At 45.0% G+C, this 11,252-nt stretch overlaps 1 protein-coding gene across 4 annotated transcripts in view; it reads left to right on the top strand.

Annotated features, from left to right (window-relative positions):
* Positions 1 to 10,823, top strand: part of LOC146554357 (dual specificity protein phosphatase CDC14AB-like) — a 12,593-nt gene extending 1,770 nt beyond the window's left edge. The window contains exons 3-11 of one of the 4 annotated variants that reach the window (XM_085253182.1): positions 544 to 610; positions 3,136 to 3,198; positions 3,598 to 3,670; positions 4,291 to 4,521; positions 4,609 to 4,747; positions 5,739 to 5,970; positions 6,085 to 6,176; positions 7,278 to 7,409; positions 10,643 to 10,823. In XM_085253182.1, the coding sequence (XP_085109308.1) occupies positions 544 to 610; positions 3,136 to 3,198; positions 3,598 to 3,670; positions 4,291 to 4,521; positions 4,609 to 4,747; positions 5,739 to 5,970; positions 6,085 to 6,176; positions 7,278 to 7,409; positions 10,643 to 10,748 (1,135 nt within the window). In that variant the 3' untranslated portion in view covers positions 10,749 to 10,823. Of the gene's footprint in view, positions 1 to 543; positions 611 to 3,135; positions 3,199 to 3,597; positions 3,671 to 4,290; positions 4,522 to 4,608; positions 4,748 to 5,738; positions 5,971 to 6,084; positions 6,177 to 7,277; positions 7,410 to 7,491; positions 9,178 to 10,642 lie in introns of those variants that run through there. The other 3 variants (XM_085253183.1, XM_085253184.1, XM_085253185.1) reach the window with 3 other exon arrangements.
* The last annotated feature ends 429 nt before the right edge of the window (positions 10,824 to 11,252 follow it).

The following is an 11,252-nucleotide window of genomic DNA, read 5'->3' as shown; positions in this document are numbered from 1 at the left end:
GTGTGTCTGTCTGTGTGTGTCTGTGTCTGTGTGTGTGTCTGTCTGTCTGTGTCTGTGTGTGTCTGTCTGTGTGTGTCTGTGTGTCTCTGTGTGTGTGTGTGTCTGTCTGTGTGTCTCTGTGTGTGTCTGTGTGTCTCTGTGTGTGTCTGTGTCTGTCTGTGTGTCTCTGTGTGTGTGTGTCTGTGTGTGTGTGTGTGTCTGTCTGTGTGTCTCTGTGTGTGTGTCTGTGTGTCTCTGTGTGTGTGTGTCTGTCTGTGTGTGTCTGTGTCTGTGTGTGTGTCTGTCTGTCTGTGTCTGTGTGTGTCTGTCTGTGTGTGTCTGTGTGTCTCTGTGTGTGTGTCTGTCTGTGTGTCTCTGTGTGTGTCTGTGTGTCTCTGTGTGTGTCTGTGTGTCTCTGTGTGTGTCTGTGTCTGTCTGTGTGTCTCTGTGTGTGTCTGTGTGTGTGTGTCTGTGTGTGTGTGTGTGTGTGTCTGTCTGTGTGTCTCTGTCTGTGTGTCTGTCTGTGTGTCTGTGTGTGTCTCTGTGTGTGTGTGTGTGCCACAGAGACGCAGCGGTTGGAGAGTGCTCTTTTAACCTCACCGTGCTAAACTGCTTACAAGGAATCAACAAGGTAGCAACAACGTCTAACACAGAAGATTTTAGTAACATTAAAATGACACTTAGTAACTTCATTTGTGTCACACCTCATTTTAACGCAAAAATCCCAGTTTGAGCCACATTTGAAATTGTTCTCTTATTCTGTAACAACAGTAATTGAATTCAGTTTTATTCATAGCACTAATTCTAAGCTACAGTTACTTCAAGGTACTTTAACTTATAAGGTAAAGAGCCTGCAGCACTGCACTAGAAGTACACACTTGGCAACAGTGGGAAGGAAAAACTCCCTTCCAACAGGACGAAACCTCCAACAGAACCAGGTTTAAGGAGGCAGCAGTTCACTGTGACAGGTGAGGGGTAAGAGCAGAGACAAAGGAGTTTAATAATTACTAATGATTAAATACTTCAGTGATGTACAAACACACAGGAATTGAAAACAAACGACTAAAGAAGAAATAGTCAGTGCATCAGCGTGTCTTTTAGACCCCATTCCTACAAAACTGCTCAAAGAAGTCCTGACATTAATTAATGCTTCGATCTTAAATATGATCAACCTATCTCTAATAATCGGTGTTACGTCCCCACTTAAAAGCTAGGCGATGAGGGTGGGGGACAGTAACAGTTAGATCCAGGTGGAATGAAAAGAACGCCAGGCAGAGGTATTTAATATAAAATAGATCTTTATTGTAGGCAAACACCTCAATAATCATATAAATGGCAACAACAAAAGGAGACAGCACCGCTGCTTTATTGAGAAATCAGGGAGATCAACCCAAAGTGGTAATGACCACTTCAACAAAGGAAGCAACAATAAGGCTTCAACAGAAAGAGACAGCAACACTGCTAGCAACCAATATCCAGGCAGGCCACACAAACTAGTGAAGGCTGCCGTCACTCATGGGCAATCACTGCTCAGTTAAGCACTACTCACAAAGAGCCACACGCAGCAGGCTGTTCCACACCTAAGCCAGTAACACACTCTGACCCGCACAGAGGAAATCCACCAGAAACCTCTCCCTCCTCCTCCACACTGCTCTTCTCCAGCTTATATCACCCCTGAGGGTAATTGGTTGTAACGAGAGCAGATGAGCAGCAGGTGTGACCTAAAGGAGAAGGCAGGGGCAGAGAGAGACAAGGGGAGGGGCCAGAACGAAGGAGGAGGAGAGGGAGAAGACAACACCACGCCCACACACTCCCACAGCCTCCCAGGATGTAACAATCGGCTATGTACCACAGGCCTTCAAGCTGGCTGTAGTTAAACCTTTACTCAAAAAGCATCTCTAGACCCAGCAGTCTTAGCTAATTATAGGCCAATCTCCAACCTTCCTTTATATCAAACATCCTTGAAAGAGTAGTTGTCAAACAGCTAACAGATCATCTGCAGAGGTTTATTTGAAGAGTTTCAGTCAGGTTTCAGAGCTCATCACAGCACAGAAACAGCTTTAGTGAAGGTTACAAATGATCTTCTTATGGCCTCTGACAGTGGACTCATCTCTGTGCTTGTCCTGCTAGACCTCAGTGCAGCGTTCGATACTGTCGACCATAATATCCTATTAGAGCGATTAGAACATGCTGTAGGTATTACAGGTACTGCACTGCAGTGGTTTGTATCATATCTATCTAATAGACTCCAGTTTGTGCATGTAAATGGAGAGTCCTCTTCACACACTGAGGTTAATTATGGAGTTCCACAGGGTTCAGTGCTAGGACCAATTCTGTTTACATTATACATGCTTCCCTTAGGCAGCATCATTAGAAGACATAGCATACATTTACACTGCTATGCAGATGACACCCAGCTCTATCTGTCCATGAAGCCAGATAACACACACCAATGAGTTAAACTGCAGGAATGTCTTAAAGACATAAAGACCTGGATGGCCGCTAACTTTCTGCTTCTTAATTCAGATCAAACTGAGGTTATTGTACTCGGCCCTGAAAAGCTTAGAAATATGGTATCTAACCAGATTCTTACTCTGGATGGCATTACCTTGGCCTCCAGTAACGCTGTGAGGAACCTTGGAGTCATTTTTGACCAGGACATGTCCTTCAACGCACATATTAAACAAATATGTAAGACTGCTTTCTTCCATTTGTGCAACATCTCTAAAGTTAGAAATATCCTGTCTCAGAGTGACGCTGAAGAACTAGTTCATGCATTTATTACTTCCAGGCTGGACGACTGTAATTCATTATTATCAGGAAGTCCTAAAAACTCCCTGAAAAGCCTTCAGCAGTCAGTCAGATTGCCGCCCCTCCCTGAGCCTGGTTCTGGTGAACATGTGTTTCTGTTAAAAACGAGTGTTTCCTCCCCACTGTCACCAGTGTGCCTGCTCGTGGTCTGATTGTGTTTCCTCTGTAGGGTCTTTACGTACAATATTAACTGCCTGAGGTGACCGTTGTTGTGATTTGGTGCTAAGAAAAACTGAACTGAATCTGTGAAACCACTGCAGATCACTATAACACTAAACATTTCAGCCCTTTGGGGGGAGTTGTGCTTTTGTTGTGAAAATCTGTTCCTGCTCTTTTCCTCTGCAGGCATTACAACATGGTTTCCTGGATTTTGAAAGGTTCAGTGCAGAAGAATATGAACATTATGAGGTAACAGACTGCAGAGACTGTGCTACAGGTCGATATCAATGCAAACAGGACCAGGATACAGGAAGAAATAACTAACGTACGCTTGTTATTCATCCAGTTTATTTGCAGTGCTGTTAGTAACACAGTCAGGGCCAACCAAGAGCTCGTACGATGTCCAGGCCTGCCTTGGTGCACGCTGTACTTCCTCAGTTTCTCAGTTAGATTGATCCATAGCTCACCCGTCCAAGTGATAGACAGTCAGTGAAGTAAAGGTCAACAAAACTGATTTCCAATGAAAGGTAAAAGCCCGTACGTGTTCATTACTGCAGTGGTGGTATAATTAAGGTGTTCTGGATCCATGTTTTAACTGATATGTGGCTAACCTCTATCACAGTCTTTCCTTTCTTTTTGTGCTTTTAGCGAGTTGAAAATGGAGATATGAACTGGATCGTTCCGGGCAAAGTTCTGGCGTTCAGTAGCCCTCATTCTCGTGGTGAGTCAGAATCTCTAAGCTAAAAGCTAAAAGCATGCCTCCAAACCAACACCAGTGCTCACGTTGCTGGGCTGACAGAAGGCCTGTGCAGCCCCTCAGTGCCTGCACGTCCTGAAGCAGCTGAGAAGAGCTAACCTTACCCTGCTGTCTTCTGACGGCGTGCATTGTTTCCTGCTTAGTGCTGTCGTGTTGTTACGGCTGGATTAGACGAGCCTGAACCCTGCAGTGGCTCGGGGTTTCCCATGATGCACTCATGCTTCTCCATCCCTCAGCTCTTTTTACTTTCTGTGTATTTACACCACTTTGCACGTAGTTATTATTCCCCTCTGGCTCTCGTCCATCTCTTGTCCTGTTGTCCTCCCCCCACCCCGACCACATGAGCCAGATTGCTCCCCCTCCCTCAGCCTGGTTCTTGTTAAAAGGGAGTTTTTCTTTCCCGCTGTCAGCAGGTGCTTGGGGCCGTCCGATCGTTGGGTTTTCTCTGTATTTAACGTCTTTACCTTACAACATAAATCAGCTGACACTACGTCATTGAATCTTATTTTACGTTCGCATTAAAAACAGACGCTCGCTGATTGAAACGTATGACGTAACTCAGCTGTTGTTGACTCTGTCTCCAGGTTATCCCCTCCACACACCCGAGGCATACTTCTCATACTTTTGCCAAAATGACATAACGACCGTGGTTCGTCTGAACAGGACGTTGTATGATGGCAGGCGGTTTGAGGATGCAGGATTTGAGCACCACGACCTCTTCTTCCTTGATGGGACCACGCCCTCTGACCTCATCGTCAGACGCTTTCTGCATGTGTGTGAAAGTACAGACGGGGCAGTGGCGGTGCACTGTAAAGGTAGGACTGCAAGTCTTTATGTTTAATTGATGTCATTTATTTCTTCTATCTTAACTTTGTCTCTTTAAACACTCCATCCATTTACAGCTGGATTAGGCCGCACGGGCACTCTGATTGGCTGCTACCTGATGAAGCACTTCCGGTTTACTGCAGCCGAGGCGATTGCTTGGATCAGAGTCTGCAGACCTGGATCTATCATCGGTCCACAGCAAAACTTCTTAGAAGAGTGAGTTTGTGCCTCAGCTGTGACCGCTCAAACCAAACGGCCCACTTTCCGTGACTCCAAAGGTCTCGGTCGGAGACAATCATTAAGCTGTAGTCCGTTCATGAAAGTACAGGAGTAATGCTGTGCACACAGACACGTCTGCAACACTTCATTAGGATAATGTCACAAAACACAAGCAGACGGCAGCTTCACCTCCAAGGTGCACGGAGAAGACAAAGATCTGACGAGGTGAAGACTCCAGTCACAGAGTATCAGGGAACCATAACGTGTTAGTGGCCTTCATCAGGGTCATTGCGTTTGTGAAGGTGTGATTGGTCCACTTGGATCTTTTTCTGTTTCCAGTCTTTTTTATTTAAACACAAGCTGTTTGACATTTTGCAATGACCCAAAAGGCGTTGGCCACTGAGTACAGCTGTTCTCTAATACTTCGAGTGTCGCTGGAGTCTTCACACAAAGCACAAGTAGATCAGGAAGGGTTTGAGGGGTCACCTTGGCCTTCAACGTCGGCAGATCTCAGTCTCATCGAGCATCTGTGAGATGTGCTGGACAAACAAGGCCCGTCTGTCCTTAGGCTGTGGCATCTATTGCTGTTAGCACACAGGATGTTTCTCCATGCTGAGGTCATGGTTGGAGCATGCTGGAAATGTTAGAAGAGAAGCAAAAGGTGGAGGTCAGGGTGGGGCATTCCCCAGGGTGCCCATGTGCAGCTGGTGGTGACTGCAGCAGTGGGAAACTGGTGGATGATGAATCGAATCGAATTTAAAAAAGCCTGAAACTGTGATACTGCTGCAGACTGCAGTCACAGTGTGCAGCTGGTTTCTCTCCTCAGCTCTGGACGCACACTTCCTCCTTACGCCACAGTAGCGCTCTGTTGCTAATGGCTACTAGCTTTGTGTGTCTACTTACACGCTAAACCAGGATGTTGAATGTTGTACCTGCTAAACGTAATATCACAGTCAGTTTGTGGCGTGTGTTTGATGTTTGTGTGCAGGAAGCAGCACAGTTTGTGGGTTCAGGGTGACGTGCATCGGTCTAAACAGAAGCTGGTCCAACAGAGACTGAGTCGGCAGCAGCAGCTGCAGCAGCAGCTGCAGCTGCAGCAGCAGCTGCACCGCTCTGACTCTGTGCAGGGAGGCAAACAGGAGGCAGTGTCCTCGCTGCTTTCCAGCATGGATGACCTGTCAATCAACACCGTGCTCTGCAAGTCATATAGCTTGGATGAGGTCAGCGGTGTGACTTCATAGCACCTTTTCTTAATGGTTACTGCAGAATTCAAACAGGCTACTGAGTTCCGATCACAATGTTGTGTTTTCATGCTGCTAATTGTGTCTGTGCAGAATAACTGCAAAGAAGTCAGTCTGACACAGGGAGACGAACTGAGAGCACTGAAGGGAAAACGCCCACCGAGATCAGCGTCATCCTGCTCAAGGTACCAACATCTGTAATGTAATTAATGATAGATGGTTATTGTGGTCAGTGCAAGAGACACGTAGAGAATTAGCTCAAACGCTGGAAACAAAGTTTCTATCAACAAGGAGAGATAATAGACACCAATATGTTTTTGTGGATGTCAGAAAGTACGTAAGTGACTGTTGTCGAATGCTACAAAGAACGCACGCTTTGTTTGCACGCTGTCTAACAGGCAGACCGGACTGCATGAAATCCTGCTGTGTTCTCATCTGTGCAGCGTGAATGTTGTGTGTAACCTGCTCGAGCTCATGTGTCCTTCTTTGTTCTTCGGTTAAACTGAAACCTAAATGCAACAGGAGAAGTTGTTGTCTTTTGGCGACTTTAGTTATGAGTGAGATTAAGGTTCTGGAGGTTGTCAGAGTATTCCTTCTACTGCCTGACGGTGTCCTCAGCTGGAGCCAGCAGGCCTCCATCTTTACTGTACACCGTGTTGGTGGAGCACCACTTCCCCTCCTGACGCTTTGCCAGAATCGCTCCTCCTACGCCCAAGTTTTTGCTGCAGCCGCGGCCTGAGCTGCGTTTCGATTGGCCTGCCCGCTGCCTCTGCTCTCCATCCTTGGCTGCAGCCAGACACACAATCAGTAGATAATACCTCTGCTCACTACAGTTTTTGTTTGGGTCCCTGAATCCACGGCACAAATATAGCAGATATATAAGAAGCTGCCATAGTTCAAGAAACATCTTATAAAAAGTAAATAGTTACAAATCGGGGATATGAGAGCTGCGGCAAAAAGAAACCAAAGGACGACCACGAACCAAACTCACGACGTGCCTCCGGCTTCTCCTGTAAACTAACATCACCAAACTGCTAACCTGACACAACCAAGAGCTGGGCTTCCACGGAGGTTAAATCAGGTACCTCCCACACGTCGAAGCGTGTTTGTATCTCGTCTCTTGTACAGAGTGTGAGTGCAGATGTTGATTCCTGCAGTGAGCGTAGAAATCAGAAGGATTTTTGGAGAAGTTGTTCGTTGTGCTTGTTTCTGTGAAGGATCAAGTTTTATTTGCTCTTGGATCACACACACACACAAATATGAGGTGTTCTTGTTTTCTGTGTCAGGTTAAACCTGTCCAAGACTTCACACCGCTCCATCCTCCCTCCCCCGAAGCCCTCCAAAGTCCACCTCACCCCTTCTTCTACTAAGACGCTGAGACGAAGTTCCTCTACCACCACTGCTCCGCAGATCAGGAGGTTGGTGTCTGTGCTTTTGTCCTTACTAGAAGCACATTATAATAAAACCAATGTAAAATGTGATGTGCTGATGTCTCCACAGTCCCTTCAGCCTCACGTTGTTCAGCACCAGGCCAGCACTGATTCACTGACTTCACACTTGGGACGTTCTGGTCATGAATCAGCCCAGCTGATGATGGACTCGCTGGAGACTGCATCAGCTCTCTTGCACGTTTAACCCTAGAACACTATCGCTATAAATAGTAACACAATCGCTAATGCCGGGTGATTTTTACCCGATATAATGTAACCAATAAAAAGTAATCAAATATATCAAAATATGACAACACATGACAAATTAGAGTGGTCTTCTTTTACTTTCAACTGTGCCATGTCTAACAAAATGAAAGAAAAACCCTCCTAAAACAAAAGAATGACTCTGGAAAGCTGGTCTTTGGTCCACCCATTCCTGGGACATTTGAGACTTCCCTGGTGAAGGCACAGGCTCCTCGACACGCAAACAGCTGCAGGAGAGAGAAATCATGTAAATGTATTTGCTCGGGTGTAAATCACCCAGCGATAGCGTTCTCGGGTTAATAGGCTGTAAATGCTTTTTTAGCCCCAATAACTACTTTTCGTTTCGACAGAGCCAACAGTTTGTCACCACTTTAACTGGTCACGTGGCCCATTCTGTGATAACAGGGCCGACACCATAAATCATCACGTCTCTTGGGTATAGCAGGCAGGTAACTGTGAAAAACTGCGGCTGCATATTGCAGATATAACATCTGCTGGATGCTGAATGCCCCGCTGTCACAATCATTTTGCTGGAAGCAAAGGACACGTGCAGGTGCAAACACCAAACAACGCTTACAGGGGAGGTCGTGGCCCGAGGACTGAGTCAGACCATCGCCAAGAGCAGTCTGGGTGCTTCTGATAAACGGCTGCTGCCATTTGTCCATCCGAAGTTCAGAACCACAGGATGTAGACGGCCTGAAGCAACGTCTTGGTTGCGGAAACACAGACCTTTAGAAGTCGTACCAAAATCCACGCCTTAAACTTTGGCAGATCACATGATGGACCTAGCTTATTTGGCACGTTGTTGTAATGTTGTCTCCTCGTTTTCAGTACTTTAGTAACCAGGTTGGGTCAGAGAACCATAGCAAACCACATCTTTTGTAAGAGATTGGTGCACATTGTTCAAGAATTAACAACTGGACGCAAAATTGTCTTGCAAGACCAAGAGTGACACACTGCTTCTGCTACAGATGTTATTTATATTCTCCCAGATTTCATCGATAAAGTATGACAAACTTATATTTGTTGGTCTGTTAATGTTCTAATGATGCAGAGCGAGGGACACAAAGCCACGACGTGCTTATAATGCACTGTGAAAGCCTCTGAGCACACATGCTGGCAATGAAAGAGGAAATCAGTAAAATGAAGACAGAGATTCTGATGTTTCACGTCAGACTGAACACGGCACGCACACTTTATTTCACAGGTCATTCACATTCATGCACTGGATTTGTCAACAGGACTTTATCATACATAAAGCAAACTCACTATGTTCAGCTTTGCACTATTTCTTTCTTGCAGTAAAATTCTTAACATGCAAATGATGTTCAGCTTTGAGCGTGTTGTTGCTGTCATGCTTTCCTGTATCTGACTGTGTGACAGCAGCTCAGATGTGCTGTCTGATTGGTAGTTTACTCCAAAGGAGGGAAACCAGCTAATGCTAGTGTGAAGTGCTAAAATCAACAATAAAGTCCAAGTAATGACGAGATAATGACTCATGCTTCTCTTTGTTATCATCACACTGTCATTGTGTCATAGCCTTCACTGAAAGTCACCTGACACTGCTGTGGGACGCTGTGGGATGCTGTGGGATGCTGTGGGACGCCGTGGGACGCTGTGGGACGCTGTGGGATGCTGTGGGACGCTGTGGGACGCTGTGGGACGCTGTGGGATGCTGTGGGACGCTGTGGGATGCTGTGGGACGCTGTGGGATGCTGTGGGACGCTGTGGGATGCTGTGGGATGCTGTGGGACGCTGTGGGATGCTGAGACTGTGGATTCCATGTCCTTGGTATCATTTGGGGAATTTAATGACCAAAACATCAGAAATAACTGAGGCGACTCTATAAGGGAATCCCCTCTGTTGACACTGTACTGAGTCAAAAGTATAAGGAACTGAGCTACATGGATTACCTGCACATACACTGACCTACGTATATGAAACAGTACTGTACCATATATGTATAACAGGGCCTCTTAAACTAAAATCCTGGCTGTATCCTTACTGTAGTTAAGTTAAATACGTCCTCTATAGTCTCCAAATCATTGTCTGGTTGGGACACTTATATTTGTTGGTCTGTTAATGTTCTAATGATGCAGAGCAGGGGACACACACATATATATATATATATATATATACACACATATATATATTTATATATATATATGTATATATATGAGTATATATGAGTGTGCATTTGAAGTACACTTCAAATTGGGACAGCCGTCGTCGCGTGGCGGTGACGTAATCGCACTTAAAATGTGTACTTCAAGCGTGCAGACCCTGAATTGGGACACAGCCTCAGTGTTTCAGTCATAAAAACACTTCCTGTCTCCGCGGGGGCCCATCACGTATAGGTGTAACGGAGAAACAGCCAATCAAATCGCAGCTTTTCAGGCATTGGAAAAAAAAAGATTGTTTTTTACACTGAACTGTCTGAGCGCGGGTTCGAGTCCTGGTTGGGACAAAGGTTGTGTTACATTATCAAAAGTTAAACACCATTTTCAATCTACTTATTGTGGATAACATTTATTTTTTAATTTTTAGTTCATTATCATTTTATTTATATTATATAGTGTTATGGCCTGTGGAGCAATTTTTCTGCACCTATACTGTCACAAAGTGCATAACTCAGACTAAACTGTATCATCACAGTCTTGAGATGATACATAGCAGACATATAGTCTACAATTATGGAGACATCCAACTTTTAATACAAAGACTAAAGCTAAAACTATAATACAGATACATTCTGATGACATAGAACATGAAGCTTATACATAATTTCAATAAGGCATGTCTGTGATAAATCATCTGTCTGCTTCCTGGTGGCTGTTAGTTTATGTCTATTCATTTTCCAGCACAAACTCAGTACTGACATCGTTGCTTTATTCCAGTCATGCTCTTGCCAGCCTCCACTCTGCATGCTTTAAATCGGTTGCTCTTCTGCATTTCAGATCTGCAGCCATGCAGCCCGCCTCCTCTCCTTTCTCCTCCTCACCGTGGTCACTCAGAGCCCTGTCCCAGCCTCCATCTTCATCTTCATTACTATCAGCATGTTGACTCTGGGGTGGTGGTTGTGCAACATCCTGTCACTGCTGGGATTCTTTCTGCTATGATGGCTCATAACTGCCAAACAGTTACATTTATTTCTGTATCTCAATAAATCATGTTGAATTACTTTTGTAGATAAGCTTCAAGCTAGCAAGCAACAATACCTACATCAAATATATTATCACCAGAAGTGAGAAAGTGTCTGCAGCTCCAGCTGTGCTGCATGTATTAAAGATAACGTCAGACATTGTGTGGGGGTCATGTCTGACACAGGCTGTACAGTCACACAGATAAAAGACAGCAGTCATGTTTCTAATAATATAAATGAAAACAGAAAGATTATGAAGATAAAAGCTGTGAGACTGCTCTAGGATGACTTGTTATCATTACATGAAGTGATTTAGAAATAATATGTAAGCTTTCAGGGCAGCGCTCACAACTTATTTAAACTGATTACCTGATGGGGAGCACACACAGATATAGAAACATATAGGTGAACTCTAAGAAGAAAAC

This window comes from Mchenga conophoros, linkage group LG18 (assembly GCF_057382185.1).
Source record: "Mchenga conophoros isolate Kocher_MC1m ecotype Shallow Benthic linkage group LG18, M_conophoros_male_GT1.1, whole genome shotgun sequence".
Lineage (NCBI taxonomy): Eukaryota > Metazoa > Chordata > Actinopteri > Cichliformes > Cichlidae > Mchenga > Mchenga conophoros.
The sequence above is the reverse complement of the archived record's forward strand: the minus strand, read 5'-3'. Positions and strand labels throughout refer to the sequence as shown.